At 41.8% G+C, this 16,833-nt stretch overlaps 1 protein-coding gene across 3 annotated transcripts in view; it reads left to right on the forward strand.

Annotated features, from left to right (window-relative positions):
- Positions 1–16,833, forward strand: part of CNTRL (centriolin) — a 350,863-nt gene that overhangs the window by 251,447 nt on the left and 82,583 nt on the right. For all 3 annotated transcript variants that reach the window (XM_033961428.1, XM_033961427.1, XM_033961429.1), the window contains 4 exons: positions 1,000–1,199; positions 4,955–5,147; positions 10,926–11,056; positions 11,137–11,277. In XM_033961428.1, the coding sequence (XP_033817319.1) occupies positions 1,000–1,199; positions 4,955–5,147; positions 10,926–11,056; positions 11,137–11,277 (665 nt within the window). The remainder of the gene's footprint in view (positions 1–999; positions 1,200–4,954; positions 5,148–10,925; positions 11,057–11,136; positions 11,278–16,833) is intronic.

Raw genomic sequence — 16,833 nt, forward strand, 5'->3', positions numbered from 1 at the left:
GATTTTTATTTCCTTGAGATCTACCAGACCAGTCCAGATACTCGCCTTTTCTGAATATTGAATTTCTTAATCTTAAATGTTCTATTTTGTTGAAAATTCAGCAATTTAGAGAACAGCAGAGTTAATAGGATTCAATTTTATGAAAACATTCCTTATTTAATATAGTTTTATTGCTTGTTTATACAAAATATTGAGGAGCAGTCATGACACAGTGCCCTTGGGCAAAGCATGCAAGGAATTTTTTCAGTCACCAACCGTTGGTTGACGGAAATAACACATACATAACTTCTAGACTGGTCTGATAGGACTTGAGGAAAAAAAATAGCAGGTAAGAAGAATTTTTCCATAGACTGCTTGTCCCAATAAGGGCATAAAAGATGTTTATATTTACATTCAAAAACATGAAATTAAAACAGGCAGCAACAATATGAGCAATCAGCATTCACAAGCTACCATAAGCAACCAGGATTTACAAGGTATTCAAAAAGGAAGCAGTGCTTCAGACAGCTTAATTTTCAGAGACTATTCCAAACAGTAGATCCTATGCAAGAAAAAGAAACCTCACTGTCTGGTTGCAGTTAGCCTCACGCTATTAGGAATCTTCAAGCAGGCTTGCTACACAGAAGAGAAGTCCCTTAGTAGGGGCATTCCATGTCAGCAAGATATGACAGTGCCCTATCCTAGAGAAACTTATGAATAGAGATCTAGATCTTAAATTCAGTTCTCTGTTGGACTCTACTGCCTCAGTTTACATTTGGCATTCTTATTTTTAAGACAATCTTTGGTTACTATAGCAATTATTCTTTTTGGACAAGGCTTTTATTGATATTCATCGTTCTGGTTAGGTTACACACTCTGGTTTGCCTCAGTCTTGTATCTCCAGATAGTGATTATTGTCAATAAATGAGCTATCTATCATGCTAGGGTATATGGAAAGAAAGCAATAACAAAAATGCTGCCTTTTGTTATGGTTTAGAACAACTTATTATTTTTACTCAGGAAAATGAGTTTTCTCGACTGGAAGACATTGTGGACCATCTGAGGCTGCAGAGGCATGATGAGAAATGGTCAGAACAGCAGCACCAAAAAGAGAAAGAGAGATTACAGCAAGACATGCAGGATCTTTTGCTGGAGAAGGCAGGGCTAGAGCATGAGGTAGAAGAGCTACGCAGGACAGCTCAGAAACGTGGCAAGCGCAGGTAAGAACCACTCTCTGAAATCTGTGGTGCCAGGAAATGAAAAAGCTGCGAGTCCAATATTTTTAAACAGGGGTCTATTTTGGGGCTCATTTTATTTTCGGCCAAACATAGGAGGGAACTTTAAACTGAGGCCCCTAATTTAGGACTCTGTTCACTTGCTTTCTGGGAGGGGCCTTAAGTACCTGAGCCAATCAGTGTTGGGAGGGGTCTTAGCGCCTGAGCCAATCGGGGCCTTAGACCTCTTCCAGTGCATCCAAGGTTGCACCAAAAAGGGGAAGGCTTGCAGGTGTATCCTTCTGGGACCTGTGTAGCTATCATGCTGAAGATTTGTGGAGCTCAGGGTTTCAGGTTCTCAGCCCTTGCTCGCTTCCTTGACTTGGTCAGAAGCTTTGACCATTAGGTCAAAGAGTGCTCACAGTTCCAGCTGCAGTTTCACCTCCTCCCCCACCTCCTTTTTTGCGTTCAGCCCGGAGGGGGGGAGGGTTAGAGGACTGGCTGACTGGCAGCCTGAAGATCTCGGCATGGCAGCTGACTGGTGGCTTGAGGCAGAGAATCCTTCCAGATCCAGCTACACTATAAAAGAGCTAAAGCAGACTGCAGTATCATTTCCCCAGAACATGGTCTGTGAGTACAAGCTTTGATAGCCTAAGGGGAAAATAGGGAGGTTCTTAAAAACTGTGTTTTGACTTTATGCAGTTAGGTCTTTGGTCCCCTCCTCTAAAATCCTAATTTTTAAGCTTTTTTGTCAGCCCTGAAGAGTTTATAAGCCGTTTTTTGGCATAAAACGCTGCTGCTGCGGCCATCTTGGATTTCCAAAATTTTTTTCTAAGTTCTCAAGCTTCTTTAGAACACCTAATTTTGCCTCAAAGCTGATAGGGATGGAGTCCTTAGACCCTAATACCTTTATATCAAGCCTTATTTGCTGATGAGCTCCCTTGCACTAAGTGCCACGTGGCACAAGGTTGAGTGGTGGGAGTTTCAGGCTTAGCCCTCCACAGGCCTCTAGGACTGGAGAAAGGCAACTGGTCCTTTCAGGGGGAATGAAACACTTGGAGTCCTGGGACAGAAGCGCTTTGTATCATAAGGGCATAGATGCTAGGCAGGCCAAGAAAAGGCATTTACTCCACCCTAAGGGGCAAGGAGAGTTGCCCTCTCAGGCCTTTATCCCAGAGTTCATAAATCTCTTCTGGAAGGCTGATGCACAAGGCAGAAACCTGCCAATCAGGTCTGCAGGTGACGGACTAGCTCACATGCCTCGCTGGATACTCAGAGCACTTCTTCCTTGGGAGCAGTGTCTTCTGGACTACGATGGTCTATTGTACAGGGACTTGGAAGACAAGGGGTTAGATTTGATCCCTTTACTGTCCCAAAGAGAGTCTGCCCTGATGGGAGAAGCAGCCTCCCATCTAGAGGACCAGGAGGCGGTATTGGCTATAGACTAGGGAGAGGATCTCTCCATTCACAGACTATTTTAAGTCCTCTGCTTTGCTGGATATCATCACCGAGTCCCTTTGAGAATTGAAGACCCGCAAATCCTGTCCTCCCAGTGTTCTCCATGGCGCCTGGACATGAGGATCCTAGTCACAGAGCCCTGGTAGACATTCAAATTCTCCCTGAGAGTGGCTAACACCATGGCTAAATTGTATCCCATGAGTCAGAAATTTCAGCAAATGTTTGCTATGCCAAAAGTGGATTCCCTGGTAGCCCAGGTGACCAAATGCACTTCCCTACCAAGCGAGGGAGGTGTAGTTTTAAAGGATCTGCTGGACCGCAGAGTGGATATGGTCCTCAGGCGGCAGTTTGAGGCTCTAGCCTTAGGGGTTAAGGCTGCAGCTGCAGCCTCTTTTGTGAATGCACCTATCATTCTAGGCTATGAAACCAGAACCTGACGGACTAGGAGGCCCTGCCTCAGCTTGTGTTAGGGAATAGACTACATAGCGGATGCACTTTATGATACAATCAGAGTCAAAGAGAAAGTCTCGACATTTTCGATCTCCACCTGTTTTATGCTTTGGATCAGGCAATGTGCAGGTGATTCATCCTCTAAAGCGATGCTGAGCAGACTCCTATTCAGGGGATAGATGCTGTTTGGAAAGGGCCTAGATCGACCACGATCTTTATCAGACAGCAGACCCCCTCCCCCCCCCCCCCAAGCAGCTAGAGGCCAGAGCTGGGAGTCCTTTTATGGGTCCTGGCACTCTAACCAGTATTCCACTAGAGACTGTACCCAGAGAGCCTTTCAAAGTTCCAGACAGAAATTTTCCAGGAATCGGAGGACCCAGGTTCAGGTTCCTGCTCCTGCTGTGCAGTATCAGCCAAAAAGTCATAATAATGCCAGCCCTCAAGCCGCTTCTCTGAAGATTGGAGGTTGGCTCTCAGACTATCTGGAGACATGGGAATGGATAACGTGTGACTGCTGGTTCCTGGAGATTATCAGAGAGGATTACAAGATAGAGTTCATGCACTCTCTTTCCAACTGGTTCATGGATTCACCAACAGGCCAACCAGAGAAAGCAAAAAGGGTCTGAACGTTACAAAGTATTTTTGTTCTTAATCACTCTTTGTACATTTTTGTAATCTTTTGTAAACCACTTTGAATCCAGTAGGAGATATAGTGGTTTGTAAGATGCCATTAGCATTAACATTGCGATTAATCAAATAACAAATAAACTTGAAACTTGAAACTAGATATTCAAGCCATAGAATCAATCCCTCCAGAAGACTCAGGCTCCAGCAGATACTCCATATACTTTGTTGTGCCCAAGAAAGGCTCAGATGAGTGGAGGTCCATCCTGGATCTCAAACATATTAACATAGCCCTGAGAGTTCCTCACTTACGTTTGGAGACTGTTCAGTCCGTCATCATAACGGTGGAGCCAGAAGAATTTCTGGCCACCCTAGATTTGACAGAAGCTTGCCTTCACATCCCCATCTTCCTGAAACACAGAGCATTCCTCAGATTCCATGTATTGAAAAATCGCTATCAGTTCTCAGCGCTTCCCTTTGGGTTTGCAACAGCCCCCTGAACTTTCACCAAGGTTATGGTGTGGTGGCCACTCCTCCACAGAGCGGGTTGGCAGGGTCACCCGTACTTGGATAATTGGCTCATCAGAGCACTGTCCCAAGTGGAAGGAGAAAAGGCAGTAGTGGCAGTTGTGAAGATGCTGCAGAGTCTGGGATGGATTGTGAACTTTCAAAAGAGCCACCTGGTTCCGACACAGTCCCTGTAATATCTGGGAGTCTTATTCAACATGGCAGAAGGCTGAGTCTTTCTTCCAGAAGCATGCAAACAGAAGCTTCGTGGTCAAATTACAGACCTATTGGCCAAGCCAATGCTCACTGCATGGCATTACCTTCAAATCTTTGGGTCAGTGGTGGCACTCCTCAGGAGTGGTAAAAAGCTTTGATCCCGCAGGTAACCCCACCCACAATCATAGCTTCCCAAATTACCTACCATCCCTCTCCCCCCCATCCTGTGGCTCCAACTTTCCCCTTGCTCGCAGGTCCAGCCAGCTTCCCTCCCTGCTCCTAGCACATACCTGCAAAAAAAAAGGTTGTTAAAATTGCCTCCATTGTGTGTGATAACAGGCACAGTTTCAGCTTAAGCTTTATCAAGGTTTTAAAAATAAGTTTTGCCTGAAATTATTTGTTTTATTAACAAAATAAGATGTATTATTCACAATTTTCTAGCTCGATTGATTATGCTGGTGGATTTTTCTGTGCTTTTTTTCTTGCATTGAACATATATTTTTTAGAGATTTCATTGAAGGCCGCATTGACAACCTCATCATAGAGCTAGATCTGGAAAATTCTTTAAGACGTCATGATGACATTGCTGATGAAATTGAGTGCATTGAAAAGACTCTCTTAAAGCGACGTGCAGAATTAAGGGAAGCTGATCATCTTCTTGCAGAAGCTGAAACTGAATTACAGAATACCCGTGGAAAGGTAAATGCCTTTCACTGTTTCAGCACATATCTTTTCAGGAAATGTCACAAGAAGAAACAAGGGCTCAGTTTTTACAGGGACCTTGTTTTTGAAAAATAATCTGTCATCCAGCTCAGAATCCTTACTCTCCTTATAAAGATATCAGAACCATTCTAAGCTTTGCTTGTCAATTGGTATTTAAGAATGACTGTCATGCTTACAACCTCAGATTTTTTACTCTAAATATAAACTTCATATAAAAGTCAGGAGGGGTAAAAAGAAGGGAAACATAAACAAATGCTCCTCTGTACCCCCTAGATTGCTTGCATCTTCCATGTAACAAAATAGTTGATCCTTAACAGTCAAAACCAGTGCCACATAGTGACATAAGAATAGTCTTACTGGCTACACTTGTTGTAATGTGCAAAAATGAATAAAGAATTTTAAAAAAAAGAAGAAGAAGAATTTCAATTAAAAATAGATGAATATTTTCAAATTATTGCATCAGAAGAAATCTCATTAGTAACTTTGTGGGACACTTTTAAAGTTACTATGAGAGGTTATATAATTTCATATTCGGCTTATGTTAATAAGCAATCAAAAAAGGAATTCTCTGAACTGGAGGGAAAAATTAAAGAATTAGAATCAAAATTAACTGTAAAATAGGAACAAGAGATGCTCCAGGAACTTTTGAAAGCTAAATATAATGAGATTTCTTCTAAATGGGCTAGGAAAGAATTGTTCACTTAACAGGCTTTATATTATGGAAATTCGAATAAGGCGATAAGATTACTAGCTAGTTATTTAAAAGCAAAAAAAGGAAAGTAAAAATTGTGGCTATTACAGATGAAAATGGTGTTACTCACTTTAAAATTGATAACATATTAAAACAGTTTAAGAATTATTATAAAGCTTTATATTCTTCCGAGCATTATTCAAACAAAGAACTTGATGGTTTAAAATTTTTGAATTCAATAGAAGGACCTAAAATTCCTGAGCATATGAAAGGATCTCTTAATGCACCTATTACACTGAAGGAGATTCAGGCAGCATTAAAGTCCCTTAGAGTTGGATCCGCTCCAGGAGGTGATTGTTATACTGTGGAGTTCTATAAATCATTTCAAAATATATTAATGCCTTACTTATTAAATTTATATCAGGCTTAATTGAGTAAAGGCAATATTTCAGGTACTATGGCAGAAGCTTTGACTATAATTTTGCCTAAGCCAAATAAGGATCCTTTGGTTTCAAATTACAGGCCAATTTCTTTAATTAATGTTGATGGAAAACTCTTGGCTAAAATATTGGCTTTACATTTGGCAAAAGTTCTCCCTCTTATCATAGGTATGCACAAAACTGGGTTTGTTGCTCATAGACATTCTTCACATAACACTAGGTTAGCGCTTCACATGTTGACCTTAACAAAGTCCATGGAAGAGCCGGCCTTCTCTGTATCATTGGATGCAGAGAAGGCATTTGATCGTGTAGAATGGACCTTTATGTATCAAGCAATGGAATGGTTTGGTGGGTTCTGGATTTATTCAAATGATTAAAACTCTGTATAACTCCCCTTCTGCTAGACTATATATAAACAATACTTTTTCAGATAGTTTTGGTCTGGAAAGGGGAGTTAGGCAGGGATGTCCTTTATCTCCTCTTTTTTTTTTTTTTTTTTTTATATTACCTTGGAACCCTTATTATTGGCTATTCAACAAACTGAGGAGATTCAGGGTGTTCCATATGCAGACCGTGATTACAAAGTTTCGGCATATGCTGATGACATTCTACTTCATTTGAGGAATCCTGAATCTACCATTCCTCATTTACTAGATCTGATTGAAAGATTTTGAAAATTTTCAGGATATAAAATAAATTGGAGTAAATCAGAAATTCTTCCATTAAATATACATTGTCAAAAAGGATTGTTTGATCGGTTCCCTTTTCTATGGAAAGAAGAGGGTATAAAATATCTAGGAATATGGATCTATAAGACACCGGAAGAAACAATGAAATCTTTATTGCTGAAGATCACTGAATTGTGTGAGCAATGGAACCCATTACATTTGTCTTGGTGGGGGAAAATCCAAACTATCAAAATGATGATCCTGCCTGTGGTTTGTTACCAAATAGATATGTTGCCAATTTACTTTCAGGGGTCATTTTATAAGAAATTGAACAGTATCCTTATTAGGTTTGTTTGGATGGGCAAACCAATTATGGAGGGAGGGGTAAATTTTCCAAATTTCTATAGATATCATCAGGCCTATATTCTGCGTCAGAGTATGTATTGGATCCTGCCTGATCTCATGGAGCATTATTCAGAATGGCTAATTTTGGAATGAAAAATCATGTCCCCAATGCTTCTGTCACATGTTTTAGATATTAAACTACCCAACTATGCTAAGGATAATAGTATTATATTGGATACTTGGAAAACTTTAATGTACGTTAATAAGATTACTGAAATTCCTATAGAACAGTCTTTGTGTCAATCCCTGTGGTTGAACTCCAAGATACAAATAGGCAGCTTTAAAATTGCCTGGAAGGAATGGATGCAGGCATAAGAACATTGGAAGATGTTATTTTAAAAGGAAAATTGCTTGACTTTTCACAGTTGCAACAAGCTTTTGGTTTTTCAAAATCTCAATTCTATAAATCGTTGCAACTGAAGCAGGCTATTCAGAAAGGGTTCCCTGATTGGCATAATTTTTAAAGTTATTATAGCTTGCAATTCCTTTGCTTTCAGGCAGATATGCTTGGACATCAAACTGCCAGGTGGTATAAACTGATATCTGAACTCATGCATAAGAAACCCAAAAATGCTCTTAGAGACATTTGGAGTGTCGAGATTAAACAGTACATTTCCGTATCTCGATGGCCACGGATTTGGTCTTGGAGGTTGAGATGTACAGCGTCGGCATCTATGAAACAAACTTGGTTCTTTTTGTTACATCATTCTTTTTGGACCCCGGTTAGATTGAATAAGTTAGATAATTCAAGGTCTAATAGATGCTGGCACTGTCATCTGGACATGGGAACATTGGATCACTTACTATTTTATTGCCCTATGATTCAAATTTTTTGAAAGTCGATTTGGGGGACATATAAATAATATTTTAGAAGTTGTGATCCTTTTGACCTATGAAGTTGTGATTTGTGGCACACTGTTATATGTAAAAGATCCCCTAGATAAATATAAAAGAAAACTTTTTTAAATTATGACGGGAACAGCGATACAATTAATCACAAGAAATTGGAAAAATTGGGATTGACTTAATTTCACATTTTAGTGGGCAAACTTATGCTTAATCTATAAATTTGAGAAAATGAATGCCGATCTGACAGGGAATACAAAAAATTTCAAATTAATATGGGGCCCATTGACGTCTTTTGTAGAATTATTATAGTTTACATTTATTTTGCGTATTACTTTACATATCCAAGGGAAGGGAGAGGGAGGGAATAAAAGGGTTTAAATGAAATAATATCTTTCTTAAAGATTTGGGAAGGGGTGAAGGTTATGTTTACTGTTTTTATGATTTCAAAATGATTGTTATATAGGCAGGATATATTTGTTATATGATACTTATTATACTTCTAAGAACTAATGGATAATTTGGTTGATAATAGGGAGTAGGGAGGGAGGGATATTACCGTATTTTCACGCATATAACGCGCGCGTATATACATGATTTTTACAAACCGTGCATAACCTTGCGCGTTGTACAATTTTTTTTTTTCATTCCGATCCGGCATCCCCCCTGCGAACCAGCATCCTCCCCCCCCCCGCTCGCGTCACCCCCCCTTCCCCGCGATCCTACATCCCCCCCAGCACCGCAAAACATCTCTTACCCGATTGGGCACCGGTACCAGCACCAATGCAGAGGACGTGCCTATGCCCGAAGATCCTCCCTCGTTGGGCTGAGCTGGGCTGGGCGGTGTGAGGGAGATCCTCCTTCTTCCTTGTGCCGGGCTGGACTGGGCTTTGAGCATTTGCGCATGCTCAAAGCCTTCTGGTCTCGCTCTCTCCGAGATTCTCAATCTGAGAATCTCAATCTGAGAATCTCGGAGAGAGCGAGACCAGAAGGCTTTGAGCATGCGCAAATACTCAAAGCCCAGTCCAGCCCGGCACAAGGAAGAAGGAGGATCTCCCTCACACCGCCCAGCCCAGCCCAGCCCAGCAACAACGAGGGGGGATCTTCGGGCACTGGCACGTCCTGTGCATTGGTGCTGGTGCCGGTGCCCAATCGGGTAAGAGATGTTTTGCGGTGCTGGGGGAGGTATGTAGGATCGTGGGGGAGGGGGGGTGACGCAAGCGGGGGGGGGAGGATGCCGGTTCGCAGGCCAGAAGAGTATGCGGGAGTGGGAGGAGGTTATAGCAGCATGCGCGGTATAAGCGTGTGCGTGCTATATAAACATTTTTTACAGAAATGCTTTGGACCCGCGCACTATACGCTATGCGCGTTATACACGTATGCGCGTTATATGCGTGAAAATACAGTACTTTGTTAATGTCATGTAAGATTATTAAGTATTGTTTATTGTGCAAACTGTTTTCTTTACTGTTTTCACTTATTGGAAATGTTAAAATGAATAAAGAATTACAAAATAAAAAAAAAAATCGATCTAAAGTGGTACCTCGGTTTACGAGTGCACCGGTTTGCGAGTGTTTTGCAAGATAAGCAAAACGTTTGCAAACTTGGTGCCTCGTAAACCGAGCTTACCTCGCTGTACGAGCGCCCCCCCCCCTGCGATCCGGCATCCCCCCCGCTCGCGTCTGCCCCCCCCCCCGCAATCCTACATCCCCCCCCCCCGAGCACGGCAATGACATCCCTTACCCCAACTGGGCACCGGTGCTGGTGCCCGAAGATTCTCCCTCTTCTGGCGCGGCCTGGGCTGGGCAGTGCATCGGAGATCCTCCCTCTTCTGGGCTGGGCTGGGCTGGGCTAGACTGGCTTTGAGCATTTGTGCATGCTCAAAGCCTTCTGGTCTCGCTCTCTCCGAGATTCTCAGATTCAGATGGAGGGGGGCAACGCAAGCGGGGGGAGGATGCCGGTTCGCAGGGGAGATGCCGGATCGCGGGGAGTGGTATGGAGCAGCATCGGTAGCCTCAAGGGGGGGGAATGGAGCAGTGCCGGTAGCCTCAGGGGGGGGGAGGAGGTGGAACCAATCAAAGCGAGTTTCCCTTACTTCCTATGGGGAAACTTGCTTTGATATACGAGCAATTTGGTTTACGAGCATGCTTCTGGAACGAATTATGCTCGTAAACCAAGGTTCCACTGTACTTGTATCCATTCTATACTACTCAGGATTTTGTAGACTTAAGTCATGTCTCCCCTCAGCCGTCTTTTTTCCAACCTGAAGAGCCCTAACCTCTTTAGTCTTTCCTCATACAAGATAAGTTCCATCCTCTTTATCATCTTGGTCACTCTTCTTTGAACCTTTTCTAGTTCTGCTATATCTTTTTTGAGATAAGGTGACCAGAATTGAAATCAATACTTAAGGTGAGGTCACACCATGGAGCAATACATTGGCATTATATCATTTTTAGTTTTGTTAACCATTCCTTTTTTTTTAATAATTCCTAGCATCTTGTTTGCAGCCACCAAATGGATGCCGTTTTATCTACAGTAATTAAACTCAAATTTATTTTTTTTTGCTTGGAGAGAGTCTTTTGAACTAGAATTCAAAACTAGCTAGGTACACTAAAGGAGCTCCTCTCAGGAAACTCTTCTGTGAGAGGACTGAGCTGCAGTTTCTACAGAAATACACTTGACATTTATCTTTTTTTTAATGTAGACCACAGAGCTCATTCAGAGGTACAGTGATGCTAAAGTACATTTGTCTCACACCGAAAAGGATGCAGAGGAATTAGAGAGAAGAGCACAGGACACAGCATTCAAGCTTGTGAAAGCAGATCAGCAGTTAAGGTACTTTGCACTTGCATAAAATAGAGCAGGTTTTCCAGATACCAGATAAGTAGGTTATACTATGATGTGTTTTGTCATAGATCCCTTCAAGCAGATACAAGGGATTTAGAACAGCACAAGACCCAGCAAGAAAACATCCTGAAAGAAATCAATAGTGTGGTGTTGTCCAGAGATTCAGATTTCCAGTCATTGAATCAGAAGATTGGAAAAATGACTGAAAGGTGTGCATCATACTTCAGCTTGCATGTGAATTGGCACAAAATTTTAAAATACAGTAAATTGGTCTTTCTCCCTGTCATCCTTTATTGAAACTAATGAATATAACTAAACTCCCTGACTATGAAAATAGTTTAAATGCAGCTCTTGTTAGAGACTCTGAGATTATGCTGCCTTGCATCCAATTTCACAAGATCAGGTACAGAAATGGCCATAAGAAGTCTGATTATTTTGTTGATGTACTAATCTTCCTTAGCATCCTCACCAGACCAGAATCTATGTGGTTATGAAGACAGAGAAAATGGCATTGTGTACCCTGCTTTATTTAGACAGGTTTTCAGGATATCTACAATGAATATGCATGGTAAACCAATCAATATACAATTAGGACTTAATATAGATAAAGCTTCCTCAATATCTGAATTTTTAATATATACAAAAAAGAGAAGAAGCTAATGCACTATAAATAGTCACTTTACTCTTTCTTTTCCCTATTTCACAATAAATTTACTTTACCTACTCCTACCACTAATACACATAAAACATTCCATAATAAAACATTATAATATAACCAGAGCTTACACCCCTACTGTGTAGAAAACCTGGAACATCAGTCTCTTAATGTCCAGTCTCTGAAATCCAAATCACCAACGATTCCCATAGACTTTACTCCTGTGATATTTATAACATCATGTCATTTTTGATTTGTCTCTGATGGCTTCAGACAAAATAGCACTCAGCCAGCCCAACACAATCTTGCGTTTTGCCACAAAGGCATCCTCAGAAGCTGAAGTCGCTTCAGGTTTTCAATCCATATATATCTTTAATCCTTTTGTTTTGTCATGGAGCAACTGCAGCAAAGGATCAAACCCTTCCTCCCGCTCAAAGTGTTTTATTCCTTTTGAGCAGGAGGAAGGTACTTCTAAGAATATTAAATCTGAAAGAGCAACCTCTTCACCTCCTCCTAGTCAGGACCCAGTTCCTCCTAAATGGTTCTCCCTCTCAACTATTCAGTCACAGCCTTCTTCCACTATTTTAGACTTCATGCAGTTTCTAATTTTTTCTCACTTTTTCAGAACTTTATGCAGGACAGCACAGCTTTAATACAGCCTTCTATTCCTGCATCCTCTATGCCTCTGTTAGTGGCCCAGCAGTGTCTTCAATGTGAGGGCCTGAACCCTTCAGGGGAAATTCCTTTACCCCGTTCACTGGATGTTCCACAGGATTTAATTTGGAGTCCCTGCTCTCCTGTTTGTTCTTCTCCAGCACAGAATACTATTTCTCTTCAGGACTGAGCAGATCAGGTGGAACTCCCATTTCCAGAACTTCCTAACCAGTTCAGCCCATATCACAACCAGCTCTGACTGAGGAATTCTTTTATCCCAAATTTCTACAGAAGGTATCTAATCTCTTGTAATCTCTTGAGTCTTAATCAGGCTGCAACGTTGACAGGTACTAAGGATTTCCAGTCTATCCTCCAATCCTGTCAAACTCCATTAAAAGAGCGTGTAGCACTCCCAGTCCATCAGGTATTGCAGGACTTACAGCTTTCTAATTGGCAGAAGCTCTTATCAGTATCAACAGCTTCTAAACGTTTAGATTTGAAGTACAAGGTACAAAAGGCACCTGGTCATTACAGCAGTTCCCGCATCATTCAATGGTCTTGGAGTCTGCTCTCAAAAAGGCCAAGATGATAAAATCTCCCTCTGTCTACCCTCCTCCCCCCCCCCCCCCCACATGGAAGGATTATCGTCTGATTGATTCTATAGGATGCAAGGTCTATCAAGGTTCTATTCTATCTTCCAAAATTATTGCTCACCAGCTGCAAATCCTACATTTTCAACATTCCATTCTGCAGAAGCTTCTCCAGAGGAGCTTCTGAGTCTTCATGTTCCATTACAAGAATCTACTTACTATTTAATAAAGACAAATTATGATGCCTATGATATGATGTCTAGAACAGCAGCGGTGGCAATTGCCGCTAGGTGCTCAGCATGACTTCAAGCGTCGGACCTCAGGGAGTACTTCCATGACAGATTGGCGGATTCTCTTTGTTTGGGTGACAATCTCTTTGTTGAGAAGGTGCAAGCAACCGTTTCCCAACTTAAAGAAGACTCTTCAATCAGTAGAGAACTTTCAGCTCACCCTCCTGATCAGCCTCAACCATTTCATAGGCCTTCTTCTACCTTCTCTTATCGTAGACTGTATATCAACAATTTTTTCAACAGTATTATCCTCATTGAAGATTCCCTTACAAAAGACCCAATCTTCCAAGGACACAGTCTTCACCTTACACTCCAAAACAGCGTTCACGAGACCATAAACAACCCCTATCTTCTCAATTAGTTCCTCTTAAGCCTAATCCTAGTTTTTGACCATTTGCCAGTGGGAGGGTGACTAACCCATTTATTTTCACGACAGACCAATGGGTGCTCAGCATAATCTCACAGGGATATTTCTTCAACTTCCTATCTTCTGCCCTTCCATCCCTACCACCCCTGCCCTCAAAGGTCCCTCATCAACATATTCCACAGCTTGCTCTAGAGGTATCCCTTCTCCTTCAAAGCACCTTACCACTTCTCTCTTGAGCATGTTATCTTAAAAAGTAACTGTCCTTGCATCAAGTCTATCTCCTGGTCACATATGGTACAGTACTGGATCTATATTAATATAGGTATTCTAAATGTTCATACTTCCTTCTTCCTTCTTTTAATTTCAATGTCTAAGAGGTAGAATAGCAGCTCCTGGAAAGTGGTTGCCTTTCCACCTGGACGTCACAGGTTCAAGCTGGTTTGTCCATCATAGCTGTTATTGTTGGAAAAAGAATGCCAAGATTTAAAGGAAATAGAGGTGTCTCATGCTGCAGGTATGTTGTGGCAGTTCAGAATGTCTGCTGATGGATTTGGTAAGGGCTGGGAGCAGTGAGGCAACTACATATCACCTATATGATTGTATTCTCTCATCCCTACATCCGGTCGACATTGTATATCTGGATTTTCAGAAGGCGTTCAACAAGGTCCCGCATGAACGACTACTTCAAAAAATTGCGAGCCATGGAATAGAGGGTGAAATACTCATGTGGATTAAAAACTGGCTGGCGGATAGGAAACAGAGAGTGGGGGTAAATGGACAATACTCGGACTGGAAAAGTGTCACGAGTGCCGCAGGGTTCGGTGCTTGGACCCTTGCTCTTTAACATATTTATAAATGACCTGGAAATTGGTATGACGAGCAAGGTGATTAAATTTGCAGAGTAGTGAAGACACAGAAGGATTGCGAAGACCTGCAACGTGACAAACATGCTCGAGAAATGGGCCGCAACATGGCAAATGAGGTTTAACGTGGATAAGTGTATGGTGATGCATGTCGGTAACAAAAATCTTATACACGAATACAGGATGTCCGGTGCAGTACTCGGAGAGACCTCCCAGGAAAGAGACTTGGGAGTATTGGTCGACAATTCAATGAAGCCGTCTGCACAGTGCACAGCGGCAGTGAAAAGGGCAAACAGAAAGCTGGGAATGATTACGAAGGGGATCACCAAAAGATCAGAGAAAGTTATCATGCCGCTGTACCGGGCCATGGTACACCACCACCTGTAATACTGCGTCCAGCACTGGTCATCGTACATGAAGAAGGACACAATACTACTCAAAAGGGTCCAGAGAAGAGCAGCTAAAATGGTAAGGGACTGGAGGAGTTGCCGTACAGTGAGAGATTAGAGAAACTGGGCCTCGTCTTCCTTGAAAAGAGGAGACTGAGAGGGGACATGATTGAAACATTCAAGATAATGAAGGGAATAGACTTAGTAGATAAAAACAGGTTATTCACCCTCTCTAAGGTAGCGGGAACGAGAGGGCACTCTCTAAAGTTAAAAGGGGATAGATTTCGTACAAATGTAAGGAAGTTCTTCTTCACCCAGAGAGTGGTAGAAAACTGGAACGCTCTTCCGGAGGCTGTTATAGGGGAAAACACCCTCCAGGGATTCAAGACAAGTTCCTGCTGAACCAGAACGTACACAGGTAGGGCTGGTCTCAGTTACGGTATTGGTCTTTGCCCTATGGGCTATCACATGAGTGGATTGCTGGGCACGATGGACCACTAGTCTGACCCAGCAGCAGCAATTCTTATGTTCTTATATTCTTCCAATATGGCTGAAAGTAAAGGCAGTTCACTGTCTACTGGTGTATTTATCCTAGACTGGGAGCAGACAGTCAAATAAATGATCCACTTCTCTCCTTTCCTTCCAGTATGTCTGTTATTGAAGAGTGTGACATGCTGCAGCTAAGTTCAGGGTTATGAAGTCGGTACATAAAACCTTTGACTGACTCCTTTATTTATATATCTATATAGGTGTTGTACTACGTACAAGGTGTGTGGCTTCTTAGGATTTTGGTTTAATTTATGTTTATCATTTGTGTACTGTGTATGTGACTGAAGTATTCTGTTAGCATGATTTTTCTATGCAGCATTTGTAGTACGTTGGTGGATATTTTTGAGGGGGAGGGGAGATCCTTGTTCTATATTTGTGATTTATAAAATGACAGTTGTACAGAATATTGTTTCTTTTTATACATTAATAAAATGATTTCATTACAAAATCATAGCTATTTGAGGCTTGTACGGTTGGGATCAGACAGAGTTTTGTGGACGGGGACAGAGTTTGCAGGGATGGAATATGAACAAACTTTGTCATTTTATTCTCTAGGTTCTATTTCCAGTAATATAAATACGAGGGTAAATCAAAAAGTAAAGGTAAAATATATTTTTATAGAAGTAACTGTGAGCAATTGAGCACATCACTTTTCCACATAGTCCCCATGCAAGATGATGTATTTGTTGTATCGTTCTACTAGCTTCTGCATTCCTGCAGAGAAGAAGTTTTTTGGCTACTTTCTTTTGCTCTCCAGATCACAGTGATGCACCCATGTCTTGTGGCTGGTAACAATTTTCTCCAGAATACTCGGATTTTCTTTATACTGTCTCAGGAACTGGGTCGCAACCTCCACATGCTGTTGCTTACAGTGCAGATCGGTAAGCTGGTTGGGAACCCATCGTGCACAGACTTTCCTGTATCCCAAGTCATCAAGCATTATGGCAAATACAGATCCATAGCTGATATCCAAATTTGCAGTCAATTGAGACACCATTACCCGTCGGTCTTCTCTAATCAAGGTATCCATCCTGTCAATGTGCTCTTCTGTGTACAATTTTGATAGGTGACCAGAATGACCTTCATAGGTCACACTTGTTCTTCCTGCTTTAAACCTTTCATGCTATATCCATACTGAGTCAATATCAGATGGTGAATTTTTACAGGTTTCACTCCCTCTACATAAAGAGAGCGCATTTTCCTAGGACAAGCAGGCAGCATATTCTCACATATGGGTGACGTCATCCATGGAGCCCGGCACGGACAGTCTGAAAAGTGAATATGCTGCCTGCTTGTCCTGGGATAAACAGAAAAATAACATTTTCATGGGAGCCAGCTTCGGAGAAGCTTTGGACACAGGGCCGGATGCAAGAGGAGCTGCCACTGCAAAAAACTTTAATAAGGGAGC

Source organism: Geotrypetes seraphini, chromosome 10 (genome assembly GCF_902459505.1).
Source record: "Geotrypetes seraphini chromosome 10, aGeoSer1.1, whole genome shotgun sequence".
Classification (NCBI taxonomy): Eukaryota; Metazoa; Chordata; class Amphibia; order Gymnophiona; family Dermophiidae; genus Geotrypetes; species Geotrypetes seraphini.